The 16140-nt window shown below is 65.9% G+C and overlaps 1 protein-coding gene across 5 annotated transcripts in view; it reads right to left on the minus strand.

Annotated features, from left to right (window-relative positions):
* SLC12A7 (solute carrier family 12 member 7) overlaps nt 1-16140 on the minus strand; it is a 65229-nt gene that overhangs the window by 688 nt on the left and 48401 nt on the right. For 3 of the 5 annotated variants that reach the window (XM_058710612.1, XM_058710758.1, XM_058710902.1), the window contains exons 7-24: nt 15745-15986; nt 14808-15019; nt 14259-14426; nt 13593-13691; nt 13084-13141; nt 12545-12719; nt 11626-11744; nt 11255-11353; nt 10772-10891; nt 10127-10231; nt 9529-9697; nt 7570-7765; nt 7133-7302; nt 5932-6063; nt 5041-5148; nt 4386-4564; nt 3862-3876; nt 918-1051 (exon numbers count right to left, since the gene is read on the minus strand). In XM_058710612.1, coding sequence (XP_058566595.1) covers nt 918-1051; nt 3862-3876; nt 4386-4564; nt 5041-5148; nt 5932-6063; nt 7133-7302; nt 7570-7765; nt 9529-9697; nt 10127-10231; nt 10772-10891; nt 11255-11353; nt 11626-11744; nt 12545-12719; nt 13084-13141; nt 13593-13691; nt 14259-14426; nt 14808-15019; nt 15745-15986 — 2500 coding nt within the window. The remainder of the gene's footprint in view (nt 1-917; nt 1052-3861; nt 3877-4385; nt 4565-5040; nt 5149-5931; nt 6064-7132; nt 7303-7569; nt 7766-9528; nt 9698-10126; nt 10232-10771; nt 10892-11254; nt 11354-11625; nt 11745-12544; nt 12720-13083; nt 13142-13592; nt 13692-14258; nt 14427-14807; nt 15020-15744; nt 15987-16140) is intronic. The other 2 variants (XM_058710695.1, XM_058710833.1) reach the window with 1 other exon arrangement.

Raw genomic sequence — 16140 nt, forward strand, 5'->3', positions numbered from 1 at the left:
GAGAGGGGGCCCCGCAGCGTGGCTGGTGGCACCAACGAAGCCCAGTGCAGGCCTCGGCCAGGTGCAAGGCAGAGGGCACTCAGGGGTCAGCCCGCTCCTGCAGCCGGCCCGACGGGGCCTGAGGAGACCCGAGACCCCCGCCCCCCGCCCCCCCGCCCCCCACCCCCCACCCCGGGGCTCTGGGCGCAGCCGGGCAAGTCCCCCGAGGACCCACACAGGCCCCAAGTCCCGGTCTGGTCAGCAAGCACAAGTCCTGCAGCCTCTGAGAGCCGCCAGCGACCCCTCCGGCCTCCCCGTCCCCAGTGCCAGTGGGGGGGGGGGGGGGGGGGCTGCACCCCAGAGACCCCCGTCACAGGACAGGGGCACACGGTGAAAGGCCGCGAGCCCCGCTCGGGGTGGAGCCGACCTGGGACCTCCACCCAGCCAGGAGGGGCGGCAGGCCCACCTACTGGGGAGGACTCGGGGGAACCGTCTGTGCGGCCGCTCGGCTCGTCCACGACGGAGGGAACACGCTGCCCCCACGTGCTAAGAAGACGCCCGGGAGCAGAGCCAGCACCGGGCAGGGTCCCAGGTCGCCACTCGTGGTACTAATTCTTGGGGGTCCCGTGTTCCTCACTGAGGGCCTCCGCCGAGGACACTCGGCACGTGTACGGTTCCCTCACCTTTGCCAATGCCCCAACACCAACCAGGAGCCATTCGCTGGGAATCGCCCCCCCCCAGACCCTGCTTTCCTGGCACTCGGGCCAGGCTCTGGCCCCCGCTCCGACCCCAGCCCCTGGCACCGTGGGCCTCGCTCCGGGCCCTGCTGCTCCCATCCCCCAGCCCCTGGGATCCCGTGAGCAAGGGCAGCGAAGCCAGACACGTCCCGACGGGCACTGCCTTCACCCCGCCCCGCAGGCAGCACACAGAAAGGATACAGTTCTCGTCCCCCTGCCGGTTTCTGGGGGGTCCTGGCATGTTCAGCAGGACCAGCTGAGCCCCCCGGGACCTGCTGAGGACGACACCATTAAGCTTCACGGCCGTGTGCATCCGCCGGACGTTGGACTGGTTCCTGCGGGGAGATGGCCACTTGACGCCCATGGCCGTGCCGGCCTGAGCCCCGTCTGCCCATCTCGGTCCCAGGCAAAAGCAAATCAGACTCAAACGGCGTCAACTCCCCAGAGAACCCACAGGGGAGGTGACTCCGTGCGAGGCTGGCGGGCACGGGCCGGGGACGACTACTCAGCACGAGAAGGCTCTGGTTCCCGAACGTTCTAGACCGGGTGTCACCAAGCTGCCAAGCTTCTACATCTGCGTGCAGTGTCCCCCAGGGGGGCCGGGGACATCTCACCACCAGGCACGAAAGGCACTCACACACCCACAGGCTCTAAGCTCCCCCGGGGCAGGCCCCAACGCCACGGCCTAGCCCTGCTCACACGTGGCCTTGAGGTTAGCACACCCAACGGGGTGCACACAGCAGCATCTCCCTCGTCCTGACCCGGGTGGGGTCCCCGGAGCCTTGCACGTGCCGTGCGGCTCCAGGCCTAGAGATTCTGGGCAAGAACGAGGCCACCGCCAGGGTCCACCCCGTTCTCAACCCAGCGCTCCTGGCCGATGGCGGAAGGACAAGAGCTTCCAATGCTCAGCAAGCAGGCCCCGCACCCCGTCCCTGCCAGCCACCCGGGTCTGCGGGATCCACAGCGCGGGCAGGGCGCCCGCTGGGCTCTGATGACCCCCTGGGGAGAGTCCCTGGCAGCCGCCTGCCCACCAGCACTCCCTGGAGCTCGAGTAGCTACGGGACCTCTTCCTTGGCCACCACATGCGTCAGGTGGCTGTGTGGGGCACCACCCCCACCCCGAACCGTGTCCCGGGAGGCACTTGGGAGACACTGCCTGGGAGAGCTGCCTGCCTCCTTGACACGCATGTCCCCTGAGCCCGGGTCTCCTGCAGGACGGAATCCGCGGGCAGCCCTTCTGGGAGCAGGTCGCCGTGCCCCAGACAACAGGGACAGAGGTCCCCCCACACCAGGGTCAGTGCAAGGCCCACGGGAGTGGCGTCCAGGATGCACCTTTCAAAAGCTCAGCGCTGCAGCTGAATAAACGCTATCACAACCCCTGATTCCCAGAAGGACGGCAGGGAGCCGGGCCCCCTTCTTTCTCTGCAGTTTCGCCTGATAAAATTATAGGCTGGGGATCTGTCCGGCCACAACCAGGGACACTCTGGTACAAGAACCACGCATTAGCTGCCTGAACAGACCACAATCACCAGTGTTTGGGGACGACAGCAACTCCAGAAATGAGTGTGTGTGACATTAGAGGGTCTCTTACGGCTAAAAGTTTTGAAAACACATATAATCTTAAAATCAGGGGTTTGGGTCTGGCTGGAAGGGCCCTCGGCTCCAGGGCGACGTGCCTCGTGGAGGTCAAAGAGGCGTGGAGAGGGACAGGAAGCCAACAGAAAGCTGTGTTTGTTCCCGACAGTGGGCCGTGAGTCCACAATGTACAGAACCTTGCCGTAAGCGCTCTGAGCCCAGCGCAGGAGAGTGTGTGGGGGGGGGGGGGGGGGGCGGTGCCGTAACAAAGTCAGGGCTCTGGTCCCTCGGCTCCTGGTGGGCACACGGCCAGGACAACAGGCACAACAGAGGTACGCCCACCCCTGGGGACACCACGATTGTCAGCCTCGTGCCCCCTGCGGGCTGACCTCCCCACCTCAGCCTCATGCCCTCCCGGGGACAGGATCTGCAGGCCCATGTTCTTCGCAGCATCTTAGGGGAGAAACCCTAGTTAGTCCTCCATGTCCGTGTCTGGGTTTTGACAGACCTTATCTGGGGAGTGCTTTGAAGTTCACAGAAAAGCGGACGCCAGAGTCCCCGTGTCCCTGCTCTTCCCCACGATTCCCAGACACGTCTACAAGCTTTGCTCCCTCAACAGACTGACACCCGCCCGTGTCCTCAGTGTGATGCACAGGGTTCCGGGGCCCCCCGGCCTCTAGCGCTGCACTACGGATACCTCCCGGGTGGCCACCACCGCAGGGGACACACTGCAGGCGTGGGGGGCAGGGGTACGCGCAGCGACCTCAGGGCGGGTCCCCCTCCTGCCCGTCTAGCTGCCCCCCAGTACCGGAGCACATAGGATCTGCCCACACCCCTCCTCACACCAAGGCCGGCAGCTTCCTGGGGTGAACGGTACCCAGGGCCGCAGAGTGGGACGATGTACGGTCCCCTGCAGAGACCGAACGCGTAGCCCCAGGGTGTGGACAGATTCTCTAAGAGCTACCAAAGCATCCGCTTCTCTCTGCTCCAGAGCCAGCTCAGGACGAGCCCCCCTCCCCCCATCTCAGCCCTCACAGCATCAGAGAAGGGATTCAGCCGTGTGCCCTGAGCCACTCTGCACAGAGGGGAGCGAGTTAAGTAGAAAACCACTGAAAGCCACAGCGGCAGCAGGCAGACTCCTGCGTGCGGGCACGTGCACACTCAGGGCCATGCATGCACACACACTGGGGGCCGTACGTGCACACACACACAGAGCTATGTACACACACACTTAGGACCGTGCACACACATGCGCACACACACACACTTGGGGTCATGTGCACACATGCACACACACGCAGGGCCGTGCACGTGCAGACACACACTCGGGGCCACACACACACACATTCAGGGCTGTGCATGCACACACTCGGGGCGATGCTTGCACACACACACAAGCTTAGGGCCATTCGCGCACACATACATGCAGGGCCGTGCACGCACATGCACCCACCCAGGGCTGGGCACGCACACACACACACGTGGACATGTGCACAGTTCACAAGCAGTGTGTGCCCAGCATGCGAGAAGACAGGCCTAAGAAGCATCCTAAACAGCAGGAGAGCACTTACAGACTTCCCCATTCTCTACAAGGAGGAGAAAACACAAGAACAGGTTACTTCGAGAGTGTGCACAATGAACACGTTTAAACAACCGCGGGCACAGCCCAGCTGCCCTTCCCCGGCTCACCTGGTCCTTCTCCCAACAGGGTCTGACCCCCAGGCCCTTCCCCACAACACAAGGCCTTGGGGCTCTGGTCCTCACTGAAAACCCCTGGCGGGGGGGGAGGGGGGGGCGCCTCCCCTCCCGGCACAGCCACGCCACCTGGCACCCCCCACCTGCACCTGCGCCTGCGCCCACCCTGGGGCTCTCGGCCCCACGCCACAGGCAGCACCCAGGCCCCGGCAGGGAGCCTGCACAGTCAGCGGGGTCACAGCTGGGAGTCCCCAGCTCCCTAAGGGCACTGACCCCTGACTGCTGGGATCCCAGATCTGGCAAACAGGCCCCGAGAGCAGACTGTGGCCCTCGGGCCTGCCCAGCCCCAGCTCTGTGACAGCCAGGACCTGCCACCCGGGAGCCCGCGGGCCACACTCACGGCTTCAGGCTGAAGAGGTCTTTGAACCCGGACGCGCCTGGCTCCTTGTTCTTAAACTTCTCGGCGGCCAGCTTCTCCTTGGTCCAGGTCATCTGCACTTTGTCCGGTGTGGGTGGGGCTTGGGTCCTGGTGGCCACCACTGAATGGGACGCGGTATTCCTGTCGTGGATGAGCTGGGCCTGGCAGGGCAGCAGGGCACACCAACAGGAAGGTCTCCAAAACTCTCCCGGGAAGAAAGGCCGGGACCCCGGGACCAGGCCTCCCTGCAGGGCACCCAATGCCACCCCACCCCCGGCTGCCAGACCAAACTCGTCCCCTCTTCCTCCCCTGCTTCCTGCCCTGGCTCTGAAGGCCGCGGAGGAAAGCCCAGGACGAGGGGACATTTGTACCCAGAAGTCTCTGCACTTGACACGGCAGGCGCCGGTTCTGAGCACACCCGCGTATGTGGACGGGGGCCGCCGGGGCCCGGGAGGGCGCGTGCCCTCCCACCTGGAGCGGGTAGGGAGAGGAGGCGGAGGCAGAGTCGTGCCGCCGCCCGTTCAGAAGACCCGGCTTGGGGGCGCACGGCTCCAGAGACCGCCACGACTCGGTCCCGCTGGCCAGGCGAGAACGCGGGCACAGGCCGGCCGGGCGCAGCGGGCACCCGCACGCGCACCTCTCTCTCCCGCTCGGTCTTGGACAGCTGCATCTGCTTTAGCATCTGGGATCTCTGCTCCATCATCAACGTCTTCTCGTACGTGAACGCCGAGATGTCGTTTTCGACCTAGGGAGCCCCAGGCACGAAGTGAACGGGTGCCCCAGGCGTGTGTGTTCCACACGGGCACGCCTGCAGGAGCATGACCGTGCTGTGACCACGTGGGGGGACAACCGCCACAGCTGAACGCACATCTGCTCGCGGACATGCAGCGCGGCCCCTGACGGAACCCACGCCAAGCTCATGCCACGTCCCGCACGAAGTTGTGACCACAGCCGACAGGAGCCATTTCTGTGCCGGGAGAGCCCGGAGCTCTCCCGCTGACCGTGGGGTCGGGATCTTCCCCAGCCCCGGCATGACGCTTGGTGGGCGACCCCGGGTCCTCCCACCGGCCCCGGGCGGGGTCCGTGTCGGGCACACACCGCCTCCTCTGCCCCCTCAGGGCCCGAGCCCTGTCCACCGCTCCCAAGAGCCTGCTGGGGACACGCTGCCTGGGGAGAGGCCGCCGGTGCTCCCGCGGCCCCGGGGACCCGCTCCCACCCAAGAGCCTGGAGATGGGAACATGGGGGCCCGGACCCCAGGCTCACGACCTGTGACAGGGTGGGTGTCACGTCCGTCTTATGAGACATGGCCAGAAGGGTGCATCACCTCTAGGGTCCCCTGACCATAAACCCCTAAACTCACAGGCCCAGTCCAGCCCCGAGAGAACACTGGAGCGGTGGTCTGCACAACACGGAACGTGTGGGCACAACCATCAGGTCGAGCCCGGGAGCTGGGCGCCGGCCAGCCCACGGCTGTGACAGGTGGGCAGGGACCCCCGAACCCAAACTGCCGGCAGTCCGCATGCCTCACCATCTCCACCACCTCCACCTGGGCGCTGATCCGGAGGTGATACAGGAACACCTGAAGGTCCTTCTTCATCTGGATGCTGTTGTCGTCCACCTGGGCCACCGTGAAGATGCGCATCCGGCATTTTCTCCACACCTGGCAGGCGGGGGTGGGGGGCTGGCTTCTGCACCTGCACTTGGCCCAGGGAGCCGCCCCCCCCCCCCCCCGCCTGCCCCGTGTGATACAGACATCCTCGCCCCCATCACAGGATCCCCCATCACAGGACCCCAAGCTCCCACCCCCATCTCAGGACCCCAAAACCCCCACCCCCATTACAGGACCCCCCATCACGGGACCCTGAGCCCCTGTGCCCATCGCAGGACCCCAAGCTCCCGCCCCCATCTCAGGAAACCCCCATCACAGGACCCTGAGCCCCATGCCCATCACAGGACCCCAAACCCCCCACCCCCATCTCAGGACCCCCCATCACAGGACCCTGAGCCCCCGAGCCCGCATAGCAGGATCCCACCCTCCATCATGGGACCCCAAAATCCCCGCCCCATCTCAGGACCCCAAAACCTCCGCCCCCATCTCAGGACCCCCCCATCACGGGCCCCTGAGCCCCCGTGCCCATCACAGGACCCCAAACTCTCTCCCCCATCTCAGGACCCCCCCAATCACAGGACCCCAAGCCCCTGCCCCATCTCAGGACCCCCCCATCACGGGCCCCAGAGCCCCCGTGGCCATCACAGGACCCCAAACCCCCTCCCGCATCTCAGGACCCCCCCCATCACAGGACCCCAAGCCCCCACCTCCATCTCAGGACCCCCCCATCGCAGGACCCCAAAACCCCTGCCCCCATCACAGGACCCCCATCACGGGACCCCCATCACGGGCCCCTGAGCCCCCGTGCCCATCACAGGACCCCAAACCCCCTACCGCATCTCAGGACCCCCCATCACGGGACTCCCATTACGGGACCCCAAGCCCCCTCCCGCATCTCAGGACCCCCCGTCACAGGACGCCCACCACGGGACCCTGAGCCCCGTGCCCATCACAGGACCCCAAACCCCCTCCCGCATCTCAGGACCCCCCATCATGGGACCCGCATCACGGGACCCTGAGCCCCCGTGCCCATCACAGGACCCCAAACCCTCTCCCGCATCTCAGGACCCCCCGTCACGGGACCCTGTCCCCCTACCGCCGTTGCAGGACCCCGGCTCACCTTGTGCTGCCGCAGCAGGAAAGGCAGCAGCATGAGCAGGCCCCCGTCGTGCACGACCCACCACACGTCGATATCCCCGTCGCTGAAGCGCTCCTGGTTTTGTGGAAACAGGTCCACGTTCTTGGCCACCAGCAGGGCCTGCTGCGCCGCCGTGGTGTCTCGGACGGTCTCTGTGGAGAGACGGTGGTGGGTCACCCGCACTGTGGCAGGAGTGGTGAGGCCGCAACCCCTGCGAAGCCCCCGCCTGGAGTGCAGGAGGACGGCAGCCCTCGCTGCCCTGGGCGCGGCTGGAGGGGCCTCCGGGGGACCTGCAGGGGCGGAGCTGGCGGACACAGGGCAGTGAGGCTCTCCTCTCCCAAGGGGGGGGGGGGGTCACTCTCCCACGGGGCGCACAGCCGGGGCCTCCGGGAGCCTTGCGGAGGGGGCCCAGGACCCACCGACGAAGTTCTTCCAGGAGAAGGTGTTGTCCTCCCTCTTCCAGGACTCGGGCCAGGCCATGAGCACCGTGTTGTGCTTCATGCCCCCCAGGCCAGCCGACTGGATCAGGTGGGACATGCCATCGCGCAGGTTGGAGGACACCACCAGCTGGCAGAAACCCTTGGTCTTCTCCGCGCTCATCAGAGCCCGGATGTTCTGGGGAGATACGCGGGGGGGACCGTGAGGGGCCAACCACACGGTCATGGCCAGATCCGGCGGCATTCTCGTTGCGGGGAGCAGCAGGGCCTCACCCTTCCCGGCCTCCCAGCCGGCGCGCGAGCCCCAGCGCCACCAACCAGGCCTCCGGGCTTCGGTTCCACGGGCAGAGAGACACGGGGCAGGGCAGGAGATGCCTGCTGCCCCCGCTGGACCAGAGCAGGAGGAGTCTGGGCACCGCGGGGCCCCCGGGCCCTCGTCCTGAGACACAGCTCCCTGTTCGCCAGCCCCTCAGACGGCGGCCCCCTCTCGGGGACACCGTGACCCTCAGCCCCACAGCTGCCGTACGTCTGCGGCAAAACCCAGTCGTGCCACCAGGGCAATAACAGCGCGGAGCCACCGGCACACGGAGCCATCCGACGGCAGGCAGACCGCCAGGCAGACCAGGAAACCAGAACCTGGCCCAGACCCGTGGCGTCCACACGACTAGGGAGGCTCTGACCGCACGAGCCCCACCGAGGAACAAAACCGGTCAATGGACCACTCACCACCCACGCTTCTGTCACAGGAACGTCAGAAGCCCCTCAACGCACAAGAACAGAGGGGTCTCAGGAATCCCCCGCTTCCACAAGATACCACGAGACATCACAAACACACGCTCTGCCAAAACACAAAACTGAACTCTTATGACTTAAGCGCGTAACACTTTCTGTAGGACTTAGTTAGCAAAGAACAGAACCTTGTGTGTGAAATGGCAGCAGTGGAGGCTAGAAAGGGGCAGAGACCGTGAACCCAGCCACACCTGAACCGTCCTGGGCCCTGGCTCGCGGACGCCCACCTCCCTCGCCCAACCTCCGCCTCGGTTCGCCAGAGACGCCCCATCCGGCGAGAGTTGCCCGGAGACCGCGCGGCACCCGAGCTATGTCAGAAGTCAACGCCAGGGCCTCTCCCGCCACACCTCGGGTCGGGGCAAGAGCTCCTGTCGCCACGAGCAGGAGGGGATCCGGAGAGCAAAGCCCTGGCCAGAAACAGACAGTGTGAGCGTCGTGAGGAGGACACCGCTTAAACCGGTTTGCAGCCAGCCACCGCCGCACCTGAGCCCTCGAGCTGAGGTCCCGCTGAGGGGGCCTGACGCCCCAGAGGAAGGGATAAGCACCCAGCGCGTCCGCGGCCTTCCCTGCACCAGCTGCACCTGCGGACCGCTGAGCGCGCGGGGCTAACCGTCCAGGTAGGAGGCCACCGTCCCGCGACCCCACCCCCCGCTCTGAATCCGAATGAGCCTCTGGGTGCAGCCCCGGTTCAGGCCCACGGCAGCAGCGTGGCTGCTCCCGGACAGGAGGACACGCCATCCGCCCGGACGGGGAGGTGGGGGCTCCACCCGTGAGGAAGGGAAGACAGGGGACAAGAGGGAGGCTGCCTGGGAACACCTGGTGCTCCCGTGCCTCCTGCTCTAGTCACAGACACGGAAGCGTTTCTGTCTGGAAACACCCGCACGCCTGCGTTTCCACAGGTGCCGAGGTCGCGCCCCTCGGCCTGAGCCCCTCCAGCACGAGGCCCCGCCCACAGCAGGTCCCTGCAGCAGCTTCCGTCCAGCTCCGTCCAAACCCAGAAGCCCCGGTCCTTGAAACCAGACAGCCCCACGGGACGCACGGACCCAAGCTCGGACCTTCCGGCCCAGTCCGCGCAGGGAACAGTGGGCCTGCCCCACACCGTGCTTCAGGGCCACCCGGCCGCTCCGCCCGCCGTCCGCCCACGCTGCCCACCTCCTCGGCCCGCTGGGCCTCCGAGTGCTTGTCCAGGTAGGTGCCTTCCAGCACGGAGCCCACGATGGTCAGGCCCTTGCCGGCCTTGAGCTGGGTGGTGAGGGACAGCAGTCGGGGGTGCTTTACACACTGTTCCTCATCCAGGCTCAGCATCACCAGCACCTGTGGCCTGCGGGGGGAGACAGCCGTCACCCCGCGCCCCCCCCCCAGGTGCGCAGGTGCGCGGGTGCACGTGCCCGGAGGCCGAGGGGCTCTCCGTGCGGGTAAAACCGCTGCTCCCCAGGCACGGCCTTCTCCGCCCCCCCCAGCGGCAGGGAGACGCCCACACGCTTGCCCTCCGTCCTCGGCAGGACCCCGGCGAGGTCAGCTCGCCCCCTTCCCCACCCACCACGCCGCCCAGGTCCGGCCTAGTGCCCAGAGACATGCTGATCGTGCCACGGCCAACCACTGTGGACTGAGGAAAGGTGCTAGAAGCTTCTGAGACAATCGCTCCCCAAAGAGAGGCAGCAACTTTCCTTCTCCGAAGTGTGCCGTTAGAGACGGCGCTTCGGGGGTTCAGAGGGCAGGAGGCCAACTCAGGGCAAGCTGGGGCGCTCACCTCCAGTTCTTGGTGTGGGGGGGGCCGTGCTCCACACGCAGCAGGGCGAACCGGGCAGCGTTTAGCGACAGACCCCTGATGCCGTCACCCCACTCCTTCTCGGCCCTGTGACGGAAGGGCAGCACTGAGTGCCAAGGGAAGGGGTCCAGGGCCTCAGGCCCCCAGGGGCAACCTCCCCGAGGAGCCACCATGGGGTCTCCGCCGAGGGCGGGACGTGGGAGTCGGGAACACGGCTGTGTGTGTGGAGCGGACGCTGAGGAGCACAGCTGGCTCAGTGGGCCTGGCCTCCCCAGTGCAAGTGGTCACGGCCCCTGACTCTCCAGCTAAACCACCCTGGAAAGAGCTGGGGGGGGGGGTGGGGGCAGCAGCAGGGACCCCGGCCCAGAGCACCCTCCCCAGAGGGGGCCAGGCGCCCAAGGGAAACGCCCCAGGGATGGACCAGGCGCTGTGGGACGCGGGGTACTTTCCGGAAAGTTTGAAATCCTCCAACACATCAGTGCTGTCATTGGATGGACTTCAAAGTTCTCAAGTTCTCAAAAACCACGCCGTAAAAACGTGTCACTCTCCAGCTGCTATGACAAAGGTGTGTGACTGTGACAGCTGGGTCCCGCCTGCGCCCCGGGGCCAGGCCCCGCAGCGGCTTACCCGCGGTACTCGATGTACTTGTAGATGCAGCCAGCGATGAGCATCGCAAACAGGGCGTAGTACCAGGAGCAGATGAACATCAGGGCAAGACACAGGCTCATGCCCAGGAAGGACAGCGCCCTGCGGGGGACACGCAGCTCACGTGCCTGCCCATGGCCGAACCCCAAAACCTCACGGGTTCCCCACAAAGACCTCATCCAGCCACCGTGAGAAAGCAGCAATGATGCCCTGAGATCAGTCCCTGCCACTGACCCCTCTCCGGGGGCTGAGAGGGGTCCTGGCCCCACCCACCGGACGCCCACCCCGCCCCCAGGGCACAAAGCACAGCCGGCTTCACGCGGTCCCCCACGCACGCACGCATGCACGCTGGCAGGAGGACCGAGCAGCCCCGGGGAGACTGAGGCCACACCCCCAGCGGGGGCCACATGCCACGAGACGCCTGCGTGGCCCAGGCAGCGGCCGCCCGCGGGCTCCAATGCTCACCAGTGGTAGTACTTGAATCGCGGGCGCCAGTTGGGGGTACGCAGCAAGGTCTGCACGGCACAGGCCAGGTTCACGAACATGTAGCACATGAGGAAAAACCTGGGGCACAAACGTAGCACCAGAGGAGCGGGGGCGGGTCCCACGGCAGCTCCCGTCCTGCAGGCGCCTGGCCCCCCTGCTCCCAGGAAGCCCCTTCGTCTGCGGCATTATCCACCCCCCCCCCCACAGGGGTCTCCCCGCCCCCCCCCCCCCCCGTCCCCGTGACCACACACGTCCCTTGTCCCCTGGGCAGGGACGCACAGGTGACAAGCGGCAGCCACCTCCCCACAGCCTGTCCCCACATGCCTCCCGCCGTGCCCACACCCGCTCACATGGAGAGGATGGGGGCCACGCTGTCCAGGGAGGCGATCAGGATGCCGGTCTCACAGATGAGGGCCGTGAGCAGCAGGGCCCACGTGGGCTCCCCGTTGGCCTTCCCGTGACCGAACACCTGCAGGGGAAGGGCAGGTGGGCTGCTGACGGGCCACAGGCACACCTGTCATCCTGATGAGAAGCCCAGGGTCTCAGATATGGGACGGAGGCAGAAGCAGACTTTTACCACTCGTCCCGGACCCTCTCCAGCCGGGATCAGGACAAACATCCAACACCCACAGCCCCAACCACCCAGGAGGTGACTATGTCTGCAGGTTGTGAGCTTTGCAGGAACTGAGGCCACGGGGGCAGCCCCAATCCCCGCTGGTGTCCTTGCAAGAAGTGATGAAGACACCACAGGCACAGGGAAGCCACGTGAGGCCTCGAAGAAGACAGCGTCCACGCGCCAAGGAGGGAGACCTCAGAAGAAACCAGCCCTGCCCGTGCCTGCATCTCGGGCTTTCGGCCTCCAGAGTGTGAGCAAATCAGCTCGTGTCGTCCGAGCCCCCAGCCCGTGGCATGTGGTAGGGTGGCCCCAGGACACTGAGACGTGAAACCGTCAAGTTCGTTCCAGAAAGCTTCCGTCCCAAGTGGAGGACGCTTCCCTGCAGGACAGACACCCCGCAGAATAGATGCCCCTCCCGGAGAGACCCCCCACACCCGGCCCTGCTCGGGACAGACACTGCCCCCTGCCCCCAGCCCCGGCAGGAGGTGGATGCTCTTCACTGTTCCCACAGCACAGTGACCATCTGTGGAGAGCCACCAGGCTGGCAGGGGTCCCCGGGGCCCACAGTGCGGGCCAGTGAAGGTCGTGCCCTGCGGGCAGACCCTCAGGGACCCTCGAGGACACGCTCGCAGAAGGACGGCCTCCCAGCTCACCTGCAGAAAGGGGACGATGCCATCGCGGGCAATGGCCTGCAGCAGGCGTGGTGCGCCCGTGAGGCTCTGCAGACCAGCACCGCAAGTGGAGAAGAAGGAGCCGATGACGATGACCCAGGGGGACGGCCAGGCCAGCATGCCGATGACCAGCTTCCCCTGCAGGGCCTCCCCAAACCTGCGGGGCAGGGGCAGGTGCGCTTTCAGACACCTTCTCAGCAGGAACGAGGCCGCTCCCACCCTCGGTGTCCTTTCTCGGGAGCAGGGAAGCCACTGTCACTCGTGTAAGAGCAGCGTCGCCACGGGTCACGCTCAGGGACCACACAGGCCCCCTCACACTCTCTCGGGGTCAGAGGCTGCCCTGTGGTTCCCCAGCTCCAGGCTGGAGCAGGAGAGGGTGGACACACCAGGCCAGACGGAATCCCCACAAAGGGGCCACGGGGCCTCCTGCTCCACCACTCGAGGCCTGAAATCCAGGTCAACGCTACGATCATCTAGAAAAAACACATGGAAGCTTCTAGAAACTGCAAGTGAAAACGTACTTATCTCGTAAGATCACTCCTTCGATGCAGGCCCCAAAGAGCACGATGCAGGACAGGTCTGCATCTCACGTCAAGGAAGAGGCGGGCCAGACGCACGGGCCATAGGGCCCTGGTTGCAGGTGGACCTGACCGACCCTGACCCCACCTACCCCATCCTGGCGGCTCTCAGGGGACCTTCCTCGCCGCCCCATCCACCAGGTGAGTCAGGCTGCACACGGCCTGTAATGTGACCGCCACAGGGACAGGGCAGGGCACCCTGGCTCACTCAGCAGGGAGCGGCTACATGTTAGCGACACGTTACGTGGGATGACGTGGTGGTACGTGTGGTTTATGGACAAGGACTTGTGCCAGAACCAGCCGTGAAGGTCAGTGTCAGAGGCCTGCCCAGCTCCACCTCGGGGGCGATGGCCAGAACTCGCCAGAGCCTGGGAAGCCCACCCCAGCGGCCGGTGACTGAGCGGCAGGCAGAGCATCAGGGCCACCCCCGAACTTGGCCCTCTCAAGGATACAGATGAAAGACGTTGTCACGATGGCCAAGATGGTCCCAGTGGGGATGGACTTCTGGGCATCCCTGAGGTCCCCAGACCGGTTCGAGCCCGCCATGATACCTACAGAAGCCCACAGGAAGAACATGCAGCTTACCACGCCAGGCCCTTGGCCCCGACGCACAGGGAGGGTGGGACCAGAGAGAAGCACTCAGCAGCCCCCCAGCCCCCAGTCCCCAGACGGCGTGGCTGCAACGGGTGCGGAGGTGAAGCCTGGCGAGGCGGCCACGTGGACCGGGCTCCCGGAGCAGGAGCACAGCTGCGAGCGGCCCCTGGCAAGAGCCACACGGGCAGACACAGCATCGGCCGTGGGCGGCTCAGGGAGCCAGGGCCAGGCCGGGGTGGGGGAGGCTCCCACTGCACACGCGGCCGCCGAGGGGTGTCCCGGCAAGAAGTGCGCGTGCACACGTGCAGGGGAGGAGGCACCGGTGTGGAAGAAAGCGTGTCCACTCCCGGCCGCCATGGTCACGGTTCCTTTGAGTGACAACGGCCTCTCAGGAGAGCTTGGGACAAAGCCCCTTCCTGCACCCCAACCACAGCACACAGGAGCAGAGATCCTGAGGCTTGTTTCTTGGGCCAAATGGAGAGTGAGGGGACCAGGGCACGTGTGCACGGTGGGGGGGGCCTCACCGGTCACAGAGGGGAAGTAGATCCCGACCAGCATGGTGAAGTAGGTCATGATGTCAGTGAGGACGTAGGGCAGGCCGCTGGCTCTGTTCTCCTCGGGCACAGGCACCGACGGTGTGCCCTTCCTCTCCACAAACGCCCCCTTGTCTGCATACGAGCTCCACAGGTTATCTGTGGGTGACAACAGACCAGTAACAAGATTCCGGAACCTTCTGCAGGGGCTCCTGACTCAGGGAGGCCCCAGCAGACGTGGCTGGCGGTAAAGGGTTCCCAAGCTCCCATGGGCTCCAACTTCACAGGAAGACGTGAAGTGTGTCTTCCCAGAAGACAGAATAGAAACGGAAAAGCCCTCTGAGTCTCCAGTGAACCCGGAAAATTCCTGTGCACCTCGCGGCTAACTCCTAGATATAAAGGGTCTACTGACCCCACTGGCTTTGCACGCTGTGTGGTGACAGCAGCTCCAGGGAGGACAGACAGCCGCCCAGTGGGTGGGCTGTGGGGGAGGGGAGGTGTGGCCCCACCCGCCTGGAGTGCGGGGGTAGGGGGGCTCACCCAGGAGGACGCCGCTGGCCACGCCAGGGATGCCCTGGATCTCCGTGACGTTGTTCTGGGCAAAGTACTCGTCACAGGTGGCGTTGGGCATGGAGCTGTTGCAGAAGAGGCCCCAGAGCGCCGTGGGCATCGTACTGTTGTTGACGGTGTGGACCTTGGCGCAGACGTCAAAGCCGCGTCTCGACAAGGTGCGGTTCCCCAGCAGACAGACCCTAGAGCAGGTGGTCGGGCGTGAGGAGTCGTGGGGGCCTCTTCTGAAACCATTACTGCTTTTCTTGGGCGACCGGGGTCAGGGGCCGCTAAATCGCTTCTGACGCTCCGCTTTGCGTGATGGGAACGCTGCGTGAGCCGCGAGGGACGGGTGTCGACACAGCAGCCCCTCGAGACCACACTTCGGGGTCCCGGGCTCCTCACAGTGTGCTGCGGACTCATGGCCCGTCCTGGGGCATCTGACACAGGCAGCTCCCTCCACGTGGAGGGGCCGGGGGGCTCGACGCCAGCAGCCACCCACCCCGCCAGGCCCCTCCCAGATCAGCCCTGTGGGCGCTGGGCCCATCCGGCCGGCCCAAGCACCGGCCCAAGCACCGGACATTCTACAGCTCGTCACTCGCTCTGTGACCTTGGGCCACTTCCCTGGGACCCGGCATCTGCATCCGGAGGAGGGACGAGAAAGGAAAGAACTCAGGGGCTTCTGTGAGGACAAGGGGAGCCGTGCACAGAGGGCACCGAGGACAGGTCACCCCAGGAGCTCAGGGCCTGACCGTCCTCAGGGCCACCAGTACCCTGCGCACCCCGACCTTCGCCAGACCCGTCCCATCCTCGCAGGTGGCAGAGGCGCACGAGAGTCCTGACGGCTCATCCCCGATCCCGACCACGCGGCCACGGGCACAGACCGGGCTGACGAGAGGAGCTGCAGGTTCGCAGGCGCGGGACTCACGGGATGTCCGGCGGGTCGAAGGCGGTCTTGACGACGCCGGCATAGATGGCAAGGATGGACAGCACCACGCAGGCCAGGAACACCAGGGCCAGCTTGTTGACGTACTTGACGCCCACAAAGACCACCATGGCCATCAGCACCAGCGTGCACGTCCCGTACACACGCATGTTATGCAGCATGGCCGCGGCCTCGTCGCCCACCGTCTCCGCCTGGATGATGGCCGCGCTGGGGGAGATGTAGGTCTGTGGGGGACGGAGGGAGGGGGTCGAGGGCGGCCGCCGACCACCCCCGGCTGGAAGACGGCCCCCCGGGGGAGGCCATCTTTGTCTGCAGGACCTGGTGCCGGGCTCCCTCCCCCTCTGCGGGCTCCCAGCCCACCAGAACCCATTCACGGTG

The sequence above is a fragment of the Neofelis nebulosa genome, chromosome 1, assembly GCF_028018385.1.
Source record: "Neofelis nebulosa isolate mNeoNeb1 chromosome 1, mNeoNeb1.pri, whole genome shotgun sequence".
Classification (NCBI taxonomy): Eukaryota; Metazoa; Chordata; class Mammalia; order Carnivora; family Felidae; genus Neofelis; species Neofelis nebulosa.